Consider the following 21962-nt stretch of genomic DNA (forward strand, 5'->3'; position numbering starts at 1 on the left):
GGCTGCAGCTACAGCCCTGCTAGTGATGAAAGAGTGAGCATGGGGTAAGGGCCCACACTTGGCACACTGGTCTAATGCAGCCCAAGTGCCTGGCATGCTTCGTGTGCACCAAGAGTGTGCTGGTGCCTCACATTCATACAGTGGGCACTCACTGTAACCCTAACTCCATGACCTAAGGATATGGTTTTCTGCAAGAACAAAAGATACTCTGAACAGCCATAATTTACATTGGAATTGCCTTTTAAGAATTAACACAGAAAAACTGCAATTTATGTGGGATTTTTCAAGTTTGGACTTGATTTTCCTAAATATCATACAAGTCCTTACTGTCTTTGAGACCTAAAATCCATTTAAAACAATGAAGTCTAATTGATTATCTTTATAAAAATAACTAAAAGTCATTAGGCATCCATCCTCAGGACACAGTCTGCCATGATGTTGCAGCCTCTGATTTAATTATTCTTTTTCTAAAGTTCATGTGCATCCCTCAATGTCATCTTGTCTACACTATTGCTTGGTTGGAGTCATTCTGAAGTGCTATGTTTCAATGCTAAATTTTATTCAGAATGAATACAAGGACTTTCTTCTTTTCTTTCTCTTCTCCCTGATGCCTGAGAAGTCTTCAGTACATTGTAAATTTTTTATACCCTTTACAACTGCTTTTTCCAAAATATTGTATACTTAGACTTTCTTTCTAATGGGTCACAATGGTGCAAAGAAATGTTTCCAAAGAAGCTTTTTGGAGAAAAATAAAAAAGACAGAATAATTTTCACCAGTATGGTCACTGGTTTCAAAATGAATGCATATCTTATGATCACTCAAGATGTGGAAGTGCAGCTAGTCTATTTTTTCCCCATCCTGTGGAAGTACTAGTGGTCAATACAGAAAAAGAATTTCGTATGTCACCAAACAGATGATGTAATCTATAAACAGAGAAAGGAAATAAATGAAGTAATTACTAGAGATTACCTATTGCAAATTGTGCAATTATAACATTCCTGGACACTAGCAAACTATTTTTCCAAAGAGCTGTAGAATGGTCTGGTCATTTGCTAAGATGTACTTCATTACCATTTCTGCAGAGCATTGCTGAGTAATGCAATAGGCACATCAGTTGTACCTTGAACCAGAAATATAAAAGAAATCTGTCTACAAAAATGTGCGTTGGAAGCTACAAGTCATAAAATATTCATTCCTGCTACTCCACAGATGGTTAGATTAGAGTAATTACCAATGTAGCAACTCAGATAATACATTTGATCTGAGGTCTGTTAATCATTTTCAAACAAATTCCAATAGGTTGACATGCCGTGGGTTTCGCTCATTTTGTGATTACACAGAACAATGTTTTCTCATTAACAAGTGTGATCTAGAATTACTTCATATTACATATAAAGGGCCTCTACCAGCACTTGCAGAATCTTCAAAAATCCTACCTAAAGCTTGTCCCTTTTGGCTCCAGATTCATGTTTGCAGTTTTATAATATTCATTTAATTTCATTCCTTCTGTTTGCACTATGGCCTTCCTTTCACATGATATAGTTGTTGGTGTTAACTGACTTTTTATTGGTGCTCAAAGTATTCTCAAGTCTTTAAAGAGCTTACAGCACGGTTGCCAAGCACTTGCATCACAAATGCTTACTTTCCTTCTTCATATGAGCGCTCTTACTGGAGCAGAGGAGCCAGACAAGGACAGGGATTATTTATATATATAATGATCATTGCACATTGCACATTGCATGTATGAACTCTTTTAATTTGAATGAAAGGTGTTGTGAATTAATAAGAATGTTGAACGTTTTAAAAGAACACATCTAATTTTGTCAGCAGAATCAGAATGTGGACATGACACAGAAGCTAGCATAGCCCACCACACTGCAGCATAGCACACACTCATGGCATCTTCTTGTGTGTGCATGACCATTTGGTGAAACATACAATCATTGTCTGTCTTTTGTGTACATTTCATGTCTTATACCACATATTGGTCAGTAATAAAATTTGTGTTCAGCATGTGTTAGGAAGGAATGTGTCAGGAAATGGCAATGTAGTGAGAGGTTCAAAGAGCAGAAAAAGCTTTGTGTGATATTTGCATACCTGACAAATGTCTTGAAAATATACTGACCACCTGCTAATGGCGTTTCATTTTTAGATTCAGATATTTTACTTATATTGAAGGCTTTGTACATCAAAATATTAAAATCTTCGTCAGAAGACTGCCAGAATTTTCCATTCTCTGTAACTCTCTGACAGAGGTTTAAAATTGTTACAATGTGCTTTGGAAATAGATGGAGTCCAGTCAGTAAAGCAGTGATGTTCAAATCGGGGTTAACAGCTACCATCACAGATTAAAATGTAAGAAGATGTAACGTTTCCTCTAATGATTTAAAAGATGATCCTATACTTGCTAGATTTCTGACATTTTATAGTATTAGACATAGCCTCAGAGAAGGAAAGAGGCAGGTGAAAAGAACAAAATGAGCCCAAGGACTTTACTAATATGAGGAATGAGTGTAACAAGCATATGTAATGTCACCTAGCTAGCAGAAGTCGAGGCTGTGCTAATGAGGAGGGAAGACTTTTTTCTGCTATTGAAAACTCTTTTCTCTTCATAAAATTAGCTACCACATTCTTCTTCAGAAAGAGTTATCTGGAAAAAAATAAAAAAGCAAAGAAAAAAAAGCTCTTTTCTTAGATTTTTAACAATTCCATTTCCAGGAGAACCAGAAATAATGTAAAAATATGGATATGTAACCAAAAACATATTTGAAACAAGAATATTGAGCCAGAGGATGTAAAGGCAGTGTGTGTTTAAGTAGAAATAGACCCCTTCAAAAAAAATCAGAAAGTTTGAAGTAGTTTGCTTTATTTTGTATCTTTCATAAACTTTTCAACCTTTTATGAATCTTTTAACCTGTATACTCTATAGCCTTTTTGAGCTTGCAAGAACCACTTTACACTGCTAGGTCCATTCCTACACATTGAAGCATGTTAATATTTCTGAGAAGATGACCACACCAAATCCTCAGGGTGTGTAGATCCACCCTGTGCAACTAATACTCTTCCTTTGAGCAGTGCATTTCTGGAGGAATTGTCTCCCAGACCACAGAGGACTAAATGTAGAATTGTACTGTTCATTACCATGCCGCAGTTATTCTCATTCTAAACATTCCATTTGGTCCTGAAGGCTTGCTCTACCTGTATGTTGTTTGAAAAACTGACAGGCAATAGGCATTGGAACCTGTGACCTTGTATTTAATCTTTCTTCTTTATAGAGTTGGTTAATGTAATTGAGTTTTGGTAGGCCTGTGAGAAAAACATTACCTCTGAATAAGAAATTGATAGAAAAAGCTGGGTGATTTGATTAGGTAGAGAAGACAGTTTAGACAGTATAATATGTCAGCAGTATCTGTTCATGTGACCCGTGGACTTCCCTTTGTCATCCTATGCCTGAGAATATATGAAGGGGGCTGGGGAGGCAAAGGGACGTTCAACTGTCATCACTGGCACCTTCTCTGACCATTACATCATCATCAAATGCATTGGAATTCTCATTTGATTCAGATTTTTCCTTCATGTCCTGTGCAGTCCTAGATGCATTTTCATAAGTACATATCTAGGTACAGACTACTTTCTAGGAGAAGAAGTCTGCTTCAAAATCAAAAATTTGACTACTGTGAAATTTCAGTAAACCCCAGAACTTCTTGAAGTTTTGACTCATTTCAGATTTTGTTAGAGATTGGAAACTTGGGTTTTTTTCATGAAAAGCATCATGATGTTTGTTGATCAGACACTGAAGACAAACATATCTCATAAAGGGTTGACAAAGCACAAGGTTACAAATCATTATTGAAGCACTCAATAGATCCATGCAAGTGGATCTATGAATTCCTTTCTCAAACTTGACTTTAAACAGATCAGTTTGTTTAAAACATGTGTTTTCATATGATTCATATAGAAGAAAAAGAGTACAGGTGATTTCAGCTCCCTAATTTTTGGATGTTTTAGATTTTTTGAATTCATAAAGCTGCAAAACTAAGAAACATTATTTTAGGATTAATCCACTTCTGCCAAATTTCTGCTATTCTGTATCTCACCTATTGTAGTTTCCTGAAACAGGTGAGAATAAGGGATAATTTTCTAGATTTTCTAGAGACAAATATGTTAAAAAATAAGCAAAATATTACAAGGAAAAGCACCTCAATATGTCATACGAGGTAATGTAGAATTTGGTTATGTTACAATTCGATAGCTTTTGAAAGTGCTGCATACAATATGTGGTAGTGGTCATATCCAAAGGAGCCAGGTAAAGTATCAGGGGAGATCAGAGAGGATGTGAGAATTTCTGAAACTGTAGTTGCTCCTGTGTCTCTTGGGCAATTGCCTACAGGTGATGAGCTCCAAGAGGGAAACTTGTTAGGTCCTCTGGTGCTGCCCTAATTAGCAGTTGACTGTAAGAACAGATAGGGTAAGTTTTGACTGAAATCCACAAAGGTTCCTGTGTGTGAGAGTGTGTGTGTGTGTGTGTGTGTGTGTGTGTGTGTGTGTGTGTGTGTGTGTGTGTGTGTGTGTGTGTCTTTGAACTTGAAGTGCCAGCTTTGAACTATGTATTGCCATTTTATCCAAGTGGTTGCTTGGATGCTTGTAAGGCTCACAAATCCCAGGGCAGAGTCTTACATAGGCCCTTCCCATGTCACATTTCTTCTGAGGACTCTGAACTTTATGCTTCTGCAAAGACAAGTAAAAAAATCAAAAGAAGATACCACAAATCTTTTCTCATTACCATGATGAATTTCCTTTTGAGAAGTTTTTAGGATCAGTCTATTATTAAATGAAGATATGGCTCCAGGTGTCAGGTCCACAGATTTTTCTTCAATGTCAGGTCTGGCAGGATGGCAGATACATCAGTAGGTAGATTTAGAGAGGTGAGAAAGGAGCACTGAACAAATAGACATGAAAATTAAAGTATCAAGGTAGAGCAGAAGAGAAAGGAGAACAGACTGGGACAAAATAATACAATCACTAGCAAAGACGAGATAAAAGAAGACTATGGATTAAGCAGAAGGAGACAGAGAGGAAGTGAAAATGTGATTGGGCTACCAAAAAGAAAATAATAAAGATAAGAATGCAGAATGGATGTGAACATAACAAGGAGACCAAGGAGAATGAATGGAAACTACAAAGGCAAAAAACATAGCCAAACAAAATAAAATTCATAGTAGTGATTTTAAATTGTGTTTGGGAAGCAAGAAAATAAAAAGGAAATTACAGCATGGGTTTAGGAGGGGTAGGTCATGTTTAACCAACCTGGTCACCTTTTATGACCAGGTAACCCGCCTAGTGGATGCAGGGAAGGCTGTAGATGTTGTTTATTTGGATTTCAGCAAGGCCTTTGGCACTATCTCCCACAGCATACTGCTAGACAAGCTGGCCGCCCACGACTTGGACAGGAGCACTCTTTGCTGGGTTCAGAACTGGCTGCATGGCCGGGCCCAGAGAGTGGTGGTGAATGGTGCTGCATCCAGCTGGCGACCAGTCACTAGTGGTGTCCCTCAGGGGTCTGTGCTGGGGCCAGTTCTGTTTAATATTTTTATGATGACGTGGATGAGGGTTTAGAGTCCTTTATTAGCAAATTTGCAGATGACACTAAGCTGGGAACGTGTGTTGATCTGTTAGAGGGACAGAGGGCTTTGCAGAGGGACTTGGAACGGTTGGATGGATGGGCAGAATCTAATGGGATGAAGTTCAGTAAGTCCAAGAGCCGAGTCCTGCACTTGGGCCACAATAACTCCCTGCAATGCTGCAGTCTGGGGACAGTGTGGCTGGACAGAGGCCAGGCAGAAAGGGACCTGGGGGTGCTGGTTGACAGTCGGCTGAACATGAGCCAGCAGGTGCCCAGGTGGCCAAGAAGGCCCATGGCATCCTGGCCAGTATCAGGAACGGTGTGGCCAGCAGGAGCAGGGAGGTCATTCTGCCCCTGTACTCAGCACTGGTGAGGGCACACCTTGGCTGCTGTGTCCAGTTCTGGGCCCTCAGTTTGGGAAGGACATTGAGACGCTTGAGTGCGTCCAGAGGAGGGAAACGGGGCTGGTGAGGGGCCTGGAACACAAACCCTGTGAGGAACAACTGAGAGAGCTGGGGGTGTTCAGCCTGGAGAAAAGGAGACTCAGGGGTGACCTTATCACTCTCTTCAACTTCCTGAAGGGTGGCTGTGGTGAGCTGGGGGTCGGTCTCTTTCTCCGGGCAACAACAGACAGAACAAGAGCACACAGTCTCAAGCTGTGCCAAGGGAGATACAGGCTAGAATTAAGGAGGAAGTTTTTCACAGAAAGAGTGGTCAAATACTGGAATCATCTGCCCAGGGAGGTGGTGGAGTCACCATCCCTCGATGTGTTTAAAAAAGACTGGACATGGCACTTGGTGCCATCATCTAGTTGAGGTGTTAAGATCATCGAGTCCAACTCAACATGGGTTGGACTCGATGATCTTAAAGGTCTCTTTCAACCTAGAAATTCTGTGATTCTGTGATAGTCACCAAGCCTATAGTAGAAATGTCAAAAACTAAATTGAAAAGAAAAAATAAGTCAAATTGTTATGAGCTTCTTTTTATTAGTAGTGGTTATGTATCATTCAATCACACATAATCCTCTAGTTCTGTGAATTTCAAGAACACAGCAAATACTCTTAGATTTTTTTTTATTGGCTTTCCAGATCAGATTGATTTCTTTAGACATAGAACTGGTAATGAGTCTCCAAAAAATGGATGTTCCCCTTAATGTCTGAATACACAAAACTACTAAAGCTGCTCAGAAAAGAGTAGAATGACTTTGACCTCTTTTCTCTCTCTCTTTTTTTTTTTGTTTTGTTTTGTTTTGTTTTTTAATCTGTAAGTTTCTCTCCTTTTGTTATGTAACAGTTCTTGAAAGGCTAAAAGAAATACCCCTCTTATCTATGGCATATCTGGAATAAGAGGTTCTGCTCTAGTGAAGATGCTCGAGACAAGGGATGTGGAAAAGGAAAAGCTGACTAAAAAGTGGAGCTATGTGAAATTAGGTTTGAACTAGAAGTGACATTTGGGAGATGTTCTTGTACTTCTGGGTAATAAAACCCAGCATTCTTTCCCATTATCCTGTGAAAGCAAAATCCATTCTCTTTTTTCCAGTTATGATCACTTAGTAATGTAATTGTTCTAGTGGTAAACATATTGCAACTGTGATTTGGAGAACTGGAGCATGCAGATTGTATGGGCAGGTGATCTTATCTCTCTGCCTTTTGCTATTGATATTTTAGCCAAAAAGGTGTCATACACATTAGAAGGTGTTTCCGAAAAGTTTCCTGAAAACAAATGCCTAGAAAAAGACCCAAGTTGTGGTGTTATTTCAGTGTAACCTAATATGAAGGATCTGGACTATTTTATGATGTTCTGTTATCACTTAGCCTTTCTGAGCTAGTTGGGACCATAGGGAGTACCACATAGATGTCCAGAGGTGAAGCAAACACATTTGTGTGGTCAAACCTTTTAATGACTGTTGTCAATTCAATATAAATTATTTGAATTTGACTTCATTGTAAATTTTAAATCTATTTGAGCATCACTTACCTGCTGTATTAATAGCAGAAGAGCAATTTTTTTTTTACTCTGCATTACTGTAAGACAAATATTGGTTGAGAATTTTAAAATTATTTTCCTCAATCTTTTAGGCTTACGCCAGCTCTTCTCCTTATTAAGATTCCAACTCATGTTTAATTGTTTATCCAATCTGTGTAGGTAGCTTGTGCTAGGATATATCCAGGTACTATGTAAACACTTGGACTGAAATGTTTCTGGAAGGCACAGGTTTCATGTGGAGTTTCTTTCAGCCATTGTTAATACATCACGTTGCTGCATACTCTGCTTGTCCCATGGAGCATGGCAATAGCCTAGAAACTGGACTTCTAAGATAGACTTCTTGAGCTAAGGACTTTCTTTATATTTCTTTAACTTACCAGAACCACAAAATTCTGATACAAATTTCAAGACACATTAAGCCTCTCAAAAAAATTGGAAGGAAATGCTATTTTGCGGTGCTTCAAATACAAATGAATAAGGCTTATTAGTCAATTTCCCCTCAAAAATCATAGTTCATCATATATATTTAGGTTAAAACTAAGGTCAGATTTGATCAAAATGTAGTTTAAAGCCAGCTAAGTTCTTGTTACTCCATCAGTATTGTTATTGAGCTTCAGAACGGTTTTATCAATTATCCGCTGACAATTAAATGAGATTTTCTGCTAAATACCTCAAGTAAACAATCCTTGCATTAAAAGGCCCTGTGTAAAGTAACGTCATCTGTTGAATTAATAGCCTGTATCTGGGAACATGTCATCTGTTTGATGCAATTAAAGTTTTTTTACACTACGGAGCATTTGTGCAAAATGGTCTGTGTGCCTTTCCATTCACTGTGCACTAACAAACACTTGTAGGAACTCTAACACAGCTAAATCTGTTGATTTGTATTTTTGGATTTGTTTGTTTGTCAGTCAGTAAGGGAGCATTGAGTTTACCACTCACAGAAGCCATTATCTTAGGAGAATTTTACAGTTATAAAGGTAGCTCTTGTCTGCAAGCAGCAGATCCTTTGCAGGATGTTCACAAGGTAGTGGTGAGAAACAAGTCTAAAGCCTGTCATAGGAATTGTCTACTGCTAAGAGTCTGTTGTCTCATTATCTGAGATAAGCACATGCAAACCCGAGGTATGATGACCAGCAGAGAAACCTGCTAATTTGTGTACCCCACCATCTGCAGTACATCTAGGTCCAGGAAGATTTAGCCATCTGTGGACCTGGAGAGTAGGCCTTGATCATGTAGAGGCTGCTTGATCATGCGAATACACCTGCTTTCCTGAAGCCCTGTTGAACCCTTCCAGCTCAGTGATGCCGCACACATCCCTGTAGATGCCTAGGGTAGGCTCAGGTTTTCTAGGAAGGTTGAGGGCCCTGTTTCTACACTGCACAGATGAGCAGTGTGCGCCTCGTTAGGAAAAGACGTTGAGCTGTCAGGTTGACTGCTCATGCACCGTGTGAAGGTTTGTGCAGACTTACTCTGCCCCTCCTGAGGTGTGACACATTTCCAGCTGTACGTCACTCCTGTGCTAGCTGCTGTGCAGTAACTCCTCCAGCAGGACGGACGCAGGCCCCAACATCCCAAACAAGTTTGAATAATTACCAAATTCTGCAGTCAGAATTTCCAGGTAGAAAAAGGAAACTAACGTCGGACAACTCACACCAAAATGTCTGGCCTGATGAAGGAGCAAAGGTGGCCAGCAGGAAATCAACTCAGATGTGCCTACCACCGTGCAGTGTTATGATACTGAAATTAGACACATTTCTGCCAGGCTGGTCAACTAGAGAGCCTCTGTTTTATCTGACTGAACTCAGGGCTGAACTTACGGATAGTATACAGCATAGTGATATTTCCCAGTTACTCCTAAAACCATGCTTAAAAACATGAGTAGTAAATGCATTTTGTAGTAAATGAGGCATTTTATTCACTTGTTGGTCTATAAAAATGTGGGTAACTCATGCTTAGCTTTTCACTAAAAGAAGTAGTAATAATTTATAAGGCAGTTATACATTATTTATAAATATACTCACAATATAAAATATTAATGTTTTTCCAAGAACTGGGAAAACAAAATCGGGCTTCCACAAAGTATAGTAGATATTTTTTAGTCCCTTTTCACACAACACAGACATTTATGCAGCTTTTCATTCCTAGCATTTCCAAATGCATTCATTTTTTCTAGTTTATTATTTTAATTTACATATTTATGCATTACAGCTATGTCAAGGGTAAAATTATGGGGGTTTTTGTATATTAACAGGAAAGCCTACAAGTGCTATTTGGTGCATATTGGGAAAAATGTTCTGATGTGTACATACTTGCCTGGAATCACAATTGTTGGAAAGTCACACTGGCTCTGCTTCTGACCACAAAGGCAATAACACAGTAACAAAGCTTTAAGTTGACTACATAAATCTTTTGCACAATATTGTAGTCTAATTTCATCAGCAATACCTGACACTGTGAAATACTAAGCAGTCTAATCTACGCTACAAAAATCCATACTTACTGAAATACTCAAAATGCAATTATTATTTTAGAAATCAGTATAGTGATGAGTGCCAGGTCTTTGGTACTTTCTTCTTTTTGTATGAATCATCATATTGAATGAAAATAATGGCTTATTTTTCTGTATTCTATTAATGAAGTCATGAGAGGCTACCTATACTTTTGGATTTATAGCAGAAATATCAAGAATTTAATACATGAATTGAAGAGCTTATTAAATAGTAATATGCCAGCTAGTACGAGATGTTTCCCACATACCTGCTATTGGATACAAACTTAATATTTCTTTGGAAAATCTGAGAGAAAAAAAAATCTCCTGACTGTCTAAAAAATTATTTTTAATAACACAGAATAAAAATGCAGAGACCACTCTTAAGTTGCAAGACCTTTGATTTTGCAACCAGCTATTTTTCATCTTGAACTATTATTTAACTAAATCATAAACATCACAGTGATAACACATTAGTCAGCATTCACAGCCAATTTCAAGTTCACAGATACACTGCTAGACAAGAAGTTTTCTTCCTTCCAAAGGGAGAAGGAAAAAAGGCTTTTTGAAACCAAAGCTCATCCTAGAAATGCTTTAGAAATTGAACTAATTAAATTTAAAAATTAATCCTCCATGTAATTATCAGATGACCATAATTTCTCAGATATTTAAAAATAATTCACCCAAACCTAAAATGTTTCTCTACAAGGAATATTAAATAAAAAGCTGATTAATGTGTAATATAGTGCCTTCTAGGAAACAGAAAAAAGTACTCAGATATGTAAAAATGTGTTGTACTTTCTGTGTTTGGATGACAACACCAAGTGATAGTCTTTCCTGATAATAGTGCATTGCCCTGTACCAAAAAAGGTTCTTCGCAGTTTCAAATTGTGCAATATTTCAGTGTAGTGTGTTAATACAACTCCCTTTCTAGTTAATAAAATGTGAAACACATTTTTTTAAGGTTGTATACTTTTAGAGTACTTATTAGCAAAAGCAACAGTTTTATTGAAGATAGCCCAACAGGATGAGTGCTATCCTTATTTTTTTCCCAGACTAAGGCAATTTTTTTTGGTAAATTCCACAAAAACACATGAAGATAAAACTTTTTCCTTGTTGGTTTATTGGACTGCCTATTATAGTGCTTGGCATAAAGTTCCCACCTTGTGGATGTGTGCTAGGAACCAGCAGCTGCAGTACTGTAGTCCAGTTTTATGTCAGCAAGGTTTCGTTTTGGCACTGCCTCCTTTCTGACAATCTCAACTCAAGCGAGAAACTCTTTTTGCAATGGTCTCCTTGACGTTGTAAGGCAAGTATTACCTCTGCATTTGGCATCCCACCTCACAGCCTGCCGTTGTCTTTCCAAATGAAGTGTCTGAAACCAAAGGCTCCCTGTGGAGGCACTGCCAGCCCTTTCTTTGCAGACTGTTGTTTACTGTGCATGAACAAGCTGAAATGGAGCTCTTACAAAGAATTTCTCATTCTTTTATTTCTGAGGTGAATTAATGGGAAGCAGATTTTGATTAGCAGTTAAAGAGAGGTCCATCAGATACCTTCTTCTCAAAGCATCACATGCTAATGTTCCCCAAATTGTCCCAGTGTTATATTAGAGCAAAGCACAGTCAGTTCTCAGTTTTATATCATCATAGTTATAAATGCAGTGTTAGTATAGTCAGTCAGTGTCTTCAGACACACTGAAATTATTCTGCAGACCCTCTATATTAATTTCCAAATTCCTAATATTTAGCAGCAGGGAAGCATCCAGGAATTTTTAGTATCAGGATAACTAGAAGTTCAATTCAAATATCCTCTGCATTTTGGCTGAGAGTTATTGAGCTACAGACATCTTGGTGTAAGTAGATACTTTTTTATTCTGAAATTAATATTATGTCATCACTAATTTAAATATGATTGGGAACATCATAGAAAGCTGAGGATGTGATAAGTCCCATTTACCCATTTCTTGAAATTCTGTAGCACTCAAGCAGGCATGACCTTTTGTTATTTCATCATGTCTATTGACTTTCTTTCATGCAGTGGACACCATTACTGCTCAAAAATTAATTATCATAAATCCGTGGAAGTTCATAACACTAGGATTAAGACAGCTGTAATCAAGAGAATGTTCCTGAAAGCCATAAGTTGATATACTTTGAAGAAATATCAATAAAGTGCTATTAACTGATTTAAAATATTATTTCTTACTCCAAAAATTTACTGGAATAATTTGCCCACCAAATAAAGAAACAGTAGATTTTTCCAAATCAAAATTATTTATGGAGAACAATGAAATGTAAAGTAAAAAATCATCTATTTGCTGAAACCAGAGAATTTCCCAAATGAAAATGAGATATAGACATCAAGTTTGTGTTTAAATCTTTATTTTTTGTCTCAGAAAGAAATGTGCCAAAATTATAAAACAATTCTAGTTCAATCTGGAACTCAATTGTATATGATAAACCAAGGCTTTGGGGGGGGTTAAATTTAAAGCTACATAGTTTCATTGAAGTCTGAATTGGAGAAAAGTTATTTTATTTTACTAACCCCAAAATAGAGGATTGTTTTCATGCTGAATGTATTTTTGAAGAACCAGAGTACAGAAAAATTGCCATCTGATTAACTACAGTGAACACAACCGGAACACTTGCAGAAACCTTTTATATGCCAGGCAACTCTTGTGACTGTAAATTAAAAAAATATATATATGTTTAAAAATTTATAAGGAAAATCAAAGATTGCAGGAGAAATTTTAGATGTGTTTTCAAATGGCCCAACAAGGCAGAAATAGTTCAGCTATTTAGACTAACCATAATTATTTATATTATGAGAATTATTTGTCTGGTAGAAAACACTGGGAATGAACAGAGTTCCAGCAGAAGGACAGAACCTGACTCAGGAACAGTTTGAGATTCACAACACAGCTGCAATTATGATGATTGATGAGCATCAGAGCATAATTTCAATACAAAGTTTTCCCTTGTAGTCTTACAAGAAGACTGTAAGGACTTCGCTCCTCTGATAACCAAAAATCTTCCGAATGCCATCTAAAACTATTAATTTCTAATGTGCTGTATGTCATGGCAGTATTCAGTCATGGAGTCTTTTCTCTCCTAATTTGCTAAGGAAGATGAGTCAAACTCATTGTATCTCGTTTCATAAGATGACATCTTTATTCCCTGTACACTCCTTTTGGCTTTTTCCTCCATTCATTCCAGCTTGTTCTTTCTGAACAAGCCTGAGCACAGGTACAGATAGTATTTTGGATGGAATTTCTGGACTGGCTTGAACAATGGCACTGAATTGCCAATTTCCTTCTGAAAATGTTTTGCTGTGTGTATTCTAGTAGTCTTGGTATACCAAAGACAGTTCTCTTTTCATCAGCTTTTCGAGTATTTCCTCCTAATTGGTTCCTAGTTTACAGAAGGGTTTATTAAATACCGCATAAATGGCTTTACATCTCAAATTGTGAACTTTCTCAATTCCTATTAATCCTCAATGTCATCCAGACTTGTCACATTACTAAGAGTACTTCTTAATATTATCTTAATAGCAGGTGTCTAGATTGGGTAGAACAGCAATTCAGGGAAGTCTTTAATATTATACAAAAAATTAACCCTTGATCTCTGTGCGAATCATTCTGTTAATCACCTTGTTATACTCCACCCCTCGTACACTCTTTCATTAGCCTACATTTTATAATTCTACCTGTAATTTTCTTAACATAAATAAGCAGCACACGTTTTATTAAGTTATATGATAAAAAAGCCACAGACAAACAGTAGAGACGAACATAACAAGGCATGCTGAGAATCACTTCAGGAAACATAATGTTTCCCTCAAAATGGTTCAAGAAATGCCTAGAATATTTTCCTGTTATATATACAAATTTGGTTTTTCTCATTCTTTCTTAAAGAATAGTTTATCTAATTTTTGACAGTAATTCAAATCCTTAAAATTATTAAAAACCATTTGATCTGTGAATATTTCTAGAGCGTCTAATCAGATTTAATGCTCCAGCCTCACAGGCTTACCTTTACTTTGGAGAATTGTACCCTCTCTAAATGAAAACTTCATCAGACATATGAACAGTTGTTACATGGCTTTGTGCAACTTTTTTCAAACCCAACTATTAATAGTGAAGGACATTATTTTTGTTTTTCCAGTGAAATGTCATAATTTTGTGCAGAATATATATAGGTTTTCTTAGAAAAAGCTACTTGAAAAGGAAAAGAAGCCTCTATCAGGAAAAAATTGCTAATAGAAAATGTTCAACTTCTGTTGCCTGAGTCCTTTTGAATGCCCCAATCTCAGCTGGTCAAGAAGTGAATACCATAAAAGCTTTTTCAGCTATGTTAACAGCAGCCTGGCATCAAACTGCCTTTCTCTATATCCACACAACTTTCCTGGCAGTCTGTGTTACAACTTCTGCAGAGCGCTCCCATGTAATTACACCAGAAGTGCCTAAAATGAATATGCCTCTCCTTTGGCTAAGCACTAGTTCAGCTCTCTTTGGAGCAGTATAGCTGGTGTGGGGTCTGCAAATCAAGGAATATGCTGAAAATTTGAGGGAATTCAGAGAAAAACCATGAGACTGACTAGAGCTGGAAAACAAATATAGAACTGACTTGCAAGAGAGTGTGTTTATTTTGTTGAAGAGAAGGTTAAAGGGCTGCCCAGCTGCAACCTCAAAGTGGATCCCACACAGCAGGAAAAATATCATAGAGGTAATTTTGAAACAGCAAGCAAAACTATTGGAAGACCCAATGATGAGAAGCTGACATCATGCAAAAGCTACACTACAAGCAAGATTCCAGTCTTGATTATGAACATGTGAGGAAGACATGCAGTAGTTTCTTTATGATTTCAAAACAAGATTTGATCTTTAAAAAAAAATCATGGTCTATTTAAACATAACTATTGTATTTGAAATAGAAGATAATTCCAGAAATAATGGTTTATGCAGTGAAACTGAGGAGATGGCTACATTGGTCCCATCTGTCCTCAAAATACCTGATTTATTGAAGGCATTTTCTCTGACATTACACTGTACAGTCATAGTGCAGTTATTTCAGTCTGATTTTTTTTTCTTCTGTCTTCTGTTATGTCTTGTTTGCCTTGCTGGCTTTGCATTTTTTTTATTTCTTTTTTGTTGCATTTATTTACTTATTTGTTTTGTGTGTGTTTGTGGTTTTTTTATTGGCTGGTTGTCTGTTTTGTGTTGTTTTCGTTTCGTTTCGTTTGGTTTGTTTCTTTCTTTCTTTTGCTCCAGGAATTGGCCAAGGGGTTCCTGTGGTGGCCCTTATTGTGGAAGGAGGTCCCAATGTTATCTCCATTGTTCTGGAGTACCTGCGAGACACTCCCCCTGTTCCTGTTGTGATATGTGATGGCAGTGGCCGAGCGTCTGACATCCTTGCCTTTGGCCACAAATATTCTGAGGAAGGAGGGTAAGTCATTTCATGACATATGTTCTTTCTCTATCCACAGGTTCAATTCCATGGTAAAGCGGAGCACAGGAAATTATTAACAATATTGCACAGAAGCAACACCTACCTCACATGGCCATTTCCATCTTTGATATGGGTGAAATGCTGAAGGTATTCAGAACATAACAAAATAAGCCTTAAAACAAGCCTCATCTCTGAGTCTGCTCTGCTTCAGGCTGGAGAGTCCCAGCTCCCTCAACCCTTCCTCATGTATGAGGTGATCCAGTCCCTTCATCATCTTAGTGGCCCTGCTCAGACAGGAACAGCTACTCCAGCCCTGGAGAAAGCTACTCTGCAGTATGTCACCACCATACAGGAGATTGTTTATGATGGAAAAAATTAATCTGAGGACCCCTTCTTTCCACCCTCTTGCAGAAGTTTGGCTGTGCTCTTGGTCTGTTTCTTGAATAGGTCTTTGCCAGGCACCAGTTAACAAGGACTTGGCCCTGCCTCATAAGGGATCAGTTTCAAATAAGGCTACAGGCATCCTAGATCAGCAGAGTAGCAGCATTTCCACTAGAAAATGCTGAAACTTTCTTGGTCCACAGCCTTGTGGCTGCCCTAACCTGTTCCTTACCTGACAGCCACAAGCACCCTCAGAGGGTTTCCAGGTGCTCAGCAATGATCATGGACTTTTCCTCTCAGAAGTTCCCAAATCATAAGTCAGTCTGATGCCCAGACTAGAAAATAACAAATCAAGAGAAGATTTAACAATTTAAAAATATAAATCTGTAAACATTGAGCTCTAGACCAAGCAGTATTACGTCTTTTAGAACTAAATGTGATCATGAACTCACTCAATCTAAAACTCCTACTGGGAAGGAGATCGTTTTCCACAAATGCTTAAATCCATTTTATATTCAGGTTCACGCTTAGTACAGCATTGCATCTGTGATACATAAGAATGTGGCAGGTTTCACTGAATCTTTGAGAAGTTGTTTCTCTGTTTTCAGTGACCTCACTGATAACACTTCACATAACCTTATTCAAATATGCTTTATCCTTGTATTTATTATGTACATCTACCTTGTCTGTGTTCTGATGTCACCATAAAAAATACAGGAGGAGACTTAATATATTTAAATGTGAATAAATGTGGCTTGTATGAAAGGCTTTTTACAAGGACCTGTAGTGACAGGACAAGGGGCAATGATTTTAAACTGAAAGAGGGTAGCTTTAGACTGGATATAAGTAAGATATTCTTCACTGTGAGTGTGTTGAGGGACTGGCACAAACTGCTGAGAGAATTCCAGCCCTGGAATTGTTCCTGGCTATATTGAATGGAGCTCTGAGGAACTTTGTTCAGTGAAATGTGTCCCTGCCCACGGCAGGGACATTGAAATTGGATGATTCTTAAAGATCCCCTCCAACCCAGACCATTCTATGATTCCGTGAATTTATGGTGCTGTGGTTCTATTTCATCATCACAAACTCCTGCCTGTAGAAAAGGCAAGTTATAGTATCAGTAGAGGCAGAACATGCAATTTCTTACCTGAAACTCTCCTATCTGGCTTTGTGAAAGGTATTATTCTGTCTTGCTATGGGTCTTGTTAATGTGGGGATGTTGGGGTCCCATTCCAGATTGTTTCCTGCATTATCGACCAACAAAATTACTCATTTTTTTCTGTTCACTTTGCACTAAATAGAATGCACAAACTATGAAATTTGCCAAACTAGCCAGTGGAAATTTCTATGTGTTCATCCTGGTTCAGAAAACATCAGGCTGGCATGTAGTGATATTTTCAATAATACTAGAAGTAAAACACGAATACTATTATATTCATTAAAATATTTTATCCAAATGCATTAGACTTCAGCTACAAATTGAATCCATTTTCCCCATCTCTAGCCTATGTTTGAGTAGTGTTTAGCAGTATGAGGAGAATATCAAATAATTGCCATGTTAACTGAATTCAGCTAACAACTTTTTCTTTTGAATATAATCTAAGTAGGTTATATAAAACTGTGTTTATTAAACTCTAAATCAAGGTAGTACATCTAAGTTGCATGCAAAGTTTAATTCTGCAGCTTCTGTGTAATCAGACTATCAAATCAAAAGCCTATTTTAATTCTGGCCACCTGTCAGAAGCAAGGTGTTCTCTGAGACACAGCATATCTTCCAGTTTCTATGGACTGGGTATCTAATTTAAATAATTGAAAACTTAGATCAGTAATGGCAGAAACAAACTCACTTGCATGTTTATATTATTATGCTTATTTTGCACAATCTTAAATTCTAACTCACAGTAGCCCAACAAAGATTAATCTTCTACACATAAAAATGTGTGTGTGTCTACTAAGCACTGCTGTGAGTTCTGTGAGCTTTTAAATTAATTTGAAAGTTTGTTTCCATGGGGAAAATAACTATGTCTGGAAATGACAGAGAAAAAATACCTCTCTCTGCTTGAGTTTTGATCAGTGTTGTGCCAATCCTTCCATTTAAAGAAATCCTTTAGTACATTGAGCTGTTGCCTATCTGCCCGACAGGTCCTTTTGTGTGGGTTTCAAAGAATTGTGCGGTGCCAGCCCTTCCTCCTTGTTAATTATTCTTCCTAGAACATTCCACATAGCAGAAAAATTCATGATTTCTTATATTAATGGAGGTGTGGTGCAATGCCAATGCCTGGTGCATCTTTGAAAGGACAGGAGACAAGCTTCAATCTGCCTTTTTAAAGCCTAATTGTAGGCTTTTCTCATGACAAGGCAGGCATTTCACTCCCGTAGGACAGTCTTTGGGTGGGAGTTTTCGCTGTGAGAGCGGCCCCAGAGGAGGAGGAGGCTGCCAGCAGGGCCCAGAGCGGTGCCCACGCTGCCCCGCGGAGGAGCCGCCTGCCGGGTGAAGCGCACCCTGACGGAAAGATGTCTTTGGGGCAAAACCAGCTTGCGGGTCTCATTGTCTCATCTCTCTCATTGAAGTCGCAGGGGAAGGTAAGGCACGTGTGCGGTTGTCCACATGTGCAGCTGAATTTTTAGCATTTCAAGTGTCAGATGCACAGAACTAACACGGGGGGAGGGTTTAAGTTTATTAGGACTTTAATATCAGAAACTAAATTTTGGTTCCTTGGTCTGGAAAAGTCTGTAAGAGTTTTAAGAATTCAATAGGTGGCTACATTTCAGTACAAGTAAATAAAGTTCTCAGAAGTAACTTAGTAGAGCTGAGTAAATTCCTGGTACCTTTTACACTTTAATGACAAACAAGCTATGTCCACAGTATAACTTTAATAAGAAGGCATCTTAAATGCAACATTCCCCATGTGGTAAATTGGTAGAATATTTGCTGCTTTTCACAATTGGCCTTGATTTAAAGGTCGGGATTTTCAGGCTCTGAAGCACTTATTTTTTCTTTTACTTGAAAATATGATGAACAGCATTGAGGAGTAAGATCAATCATAAAAATGTAAATTTAGTCTCTACTAAGCCCTAAGTGAATATCTTCATTGGTAGTAAATCTCCTTCACATACAGCTGGGGTATTTTGGATTGTATAATCAAGGATGGATGCCTTTTCATTTCATTTACCTGCATAAAAGCAAAAGCTGAAAGTAAAATAAATGCAAACTGCAACTTTATAGGAATGTTTTGAAGCTTCTAATTCTCAGAGATTTTTTTCTTTATTATATACTGAATTTAAAATCAGAGAAACAAAACACTAGGTTAAAATTTTTGTCATTTCTTAGAAAAATATTTCCTTACTGAATGAGAAACTACTTGCAGTATTGGAATGCAGTCTCCAAGTTGAAATTATACCTCATTAACTACTCCATCAGTTCTACTCCTGCAAGCAAGAGACTCTTAAGAGTTCAATTTAATGCCATAAAAATTTGCTTCTTGCCTAATGTTTGCAAGGAAATATCAAACATTCTCTGTGCTTTAAATGAGCATCCTCATATGAGAATCATTAAAGATTGCCTTTGGACTGATCTTTCTCTGGATCCGTGGTGGCATAGTTTTAGGTTTCAAATCTGAAGAAGATTATTTAAATCCTTTTTTGCTTATACGCAAAATACAGGAATTTTTCACATTGAGGAAAAAAGGGATCATAATGTATGATATGGTTCTTCAGTATCCCCCATGGTCTGTACCACATCACTGGAAATCATTGATCCAAATCATGTCTGAATTAATTTGTAAAATTATGTTCACATTACATATTTTTATAACATTACTTTTCTCTTGTAACAAAGTACTTTGCAAATCAAAACTGGGACACAAGAAAGTTAATTTGTTGACCTTGGGAGGGTCAATATATTCATCTCTCGTTTGGTGAAGAAACAGCCATTCAATAAACTGTGGTCAGGGAAAAGTTATGTAGAACAACTACCAGTGCAGGTCTGCAGTGAAAAGGTGATTCTTCATGAAAGCACACAGAAATCATCCATGTTTGAATACAGTGAAGGAATAATTACATAAAATTTATTTTATTGCAAATAATAATATAATAATAATAATTTATTTCTTACAAATAATTTATTTTCTGTCTTTTCACAAACAATGATATGCAAAACGTGTGAATTTGAAAACGTGTAAGCCAGTCCTGCAAAGTTGCACAACTTATTTTTAATCCAGTGGAAAAAAATATGAGTAGAACCTCTGGTCAAATTTCTTACATAAGATGTGATTTGTTCTAGAGTGCAAATTATAACTAAAACAAAAAATCCCCTAAGCTTCCTAAAAGGAAGGGCAGGGAATACTTTTCATATTCCACTGATATTTTATGGATATATTTACCTTGGGAAAAAAATACTTAAAAACTGAAGAGTTAGAAACCGATTATGTGCAATTCATTAAGTGAATTGTATTATTTAAAGACATTTCAAAGCATTTTGAGAACAATACATTTTTAAAAATCTATGATGGAGTTGCATTTTGAAAGTGGGCTAGTGCATAATCTTTTTAACTCTCTAGTATATTGTATGATTCCAGTACGAAAAATCTTTGAGGAAAAAGAAAGTTAAACAAGTTAGTTGGTGGGCTACATGCCAGATCTTTCTCCAATAATCACTACAAAATCATATGCCATGAGTTTGAAAGATTAAGTGAAATGTCTCTTGTCTCCTCAAATATTAAGCATAGCTTAAAAAAATTAATTCTTTCTGAGGAGTAGGCCAAAATGTTGTCATCAGTCTTCTGCATCAACCAAAGCAATGAAGAAAGTTTTGCTTTACTGTTTAACCATCCAGTATGTCTCGGACAGAAACAGAGTATAGCCTTTTTTACTTTGTCAGTTCAGGTTTTTGAAGTGGCCTTTCCTGATTGATCCTAAACAATAAATCATAATAACATAGAAAAGTTTCGATTAGAAGGCCTCTTTAGAGGTCATCAAATCTGACTCCCCGGCCCTGGGCAAGCTCATTTTCAAGTAGATCAGGTTGTTCAGAGTCCTCTCTGACCAAACCCCGAACATTGCCAGGGATGGGGCACCTACCAGCTCTCTGGGACACCTCTTTCACTGTTTTATCATTGTTGTAAACAATCTTGTTGTAAGCATCTTTTTATTTATACCTAATCTAAATCAACACTCCTTCAGTTTTAAAAACATTGTTCTTGTTCTATTACAACAGGCTCTGCTCCTATGTCTGTCCCCATCTTCCTTACAGGCACCCTACAAGTGCTCAAAGGCTTTAATAATGTTTCCTCAGAGCCTTCATTTGTCCAGGCTGAACATCCTCAACTCTTTCAGCCTTTCCTTACGGGAGAGGTGCTCCAGTTGTTTGATCAACAGCAAAGCCTCCTCTGGACCTGCTCAAGCAGGCCCATGTCCTTCCTGTGCTGGGAACCCCAGAGCTGGATGCAGCACTGCACTCGATTCTCATCAGAGCAGAGCAGGGGGACAGAATCCTCTTCCTTGCCCTGCTTGCCCACAGGGCTTTGCGTGCAGCTCAGGACATGATTGTTTTACTGGGCTGTGAGTGCACACTGTGGGCTCTTGTCCAGCCCTTCACGCAGCAGGGCCCCAAGTCCTTCTCCAGAGGCATGTTTGTGATCTGTTCATCCCTCAGCCTGGTCTGCTCTAAGGTGCTGCCCCAACACAGCTGCAGGCCTTTGCACTTGGCCTTGGGAGTTGTCAGATACCTCAGCCTTTTCTTTGTACATCACTGTGAGTTTGTAAGCCTTGCTTACCAGATGGGGTAAGTGCTTTCTTCAACCTTCCTTTTCTCGCTGACATACCTGTAGAAACCCATCCTGTTATTCTTATTCCTTGCAGAGTTCAGCTTCCTATTTGTCTTGGCTTTCCTCACCCCATCCTGCATAATTGGGCTGCGTCCCTAAACTCTGCCCAGGTTACCTGTACCTTTTTCACTGATGGTGCATTTACTGCTTTTTTTTAGTTTAACCAGCAGGTCTCCACTCCTCCGTGGTGATCTCTTGCCTTCCTTGC

The 21962-nt window shown here is 37.8% G+C and overlaps 1 protein-coding gene across 1 annotated transcript in view; it reads left to right on the forward strand.

Moving 5' to 3' along the window:
• The window catches only part of TRPM3 (transient receptor potential cation channel subfamily M member 3), a 409030-nt gene that overhangs the window by 298255 nt on the left and 88813 nt on the right, over nt 1–21962 (forward strand). Inside the window, exon 7 of the mRNA XM_058824044.1 lies at nt 15371–15545. Coding sequence (XP_058680027.1) covers nt 15371–15545 — 175 coding nt within the window. The remainder of the gene's footprint in view (nt 1–15370; nt 15546–21962) is intronic.

This window comes from Ammospiza caudacuta, chromosome Z (assembly GCF_027887145.1).
Source record: "Ammospiza caudacuta isolate bAmmCau1 chromosome Z, bAmmCau1.pri, whole genome shotgun sequence".
NCBI classification, from domain to species: domain Eukaryota; kingdom Metazoa; phylum Chordata; class Aves; order Passeriformes; family Passerellidae; genus Ammospiza; species Ammospiza caudacuta.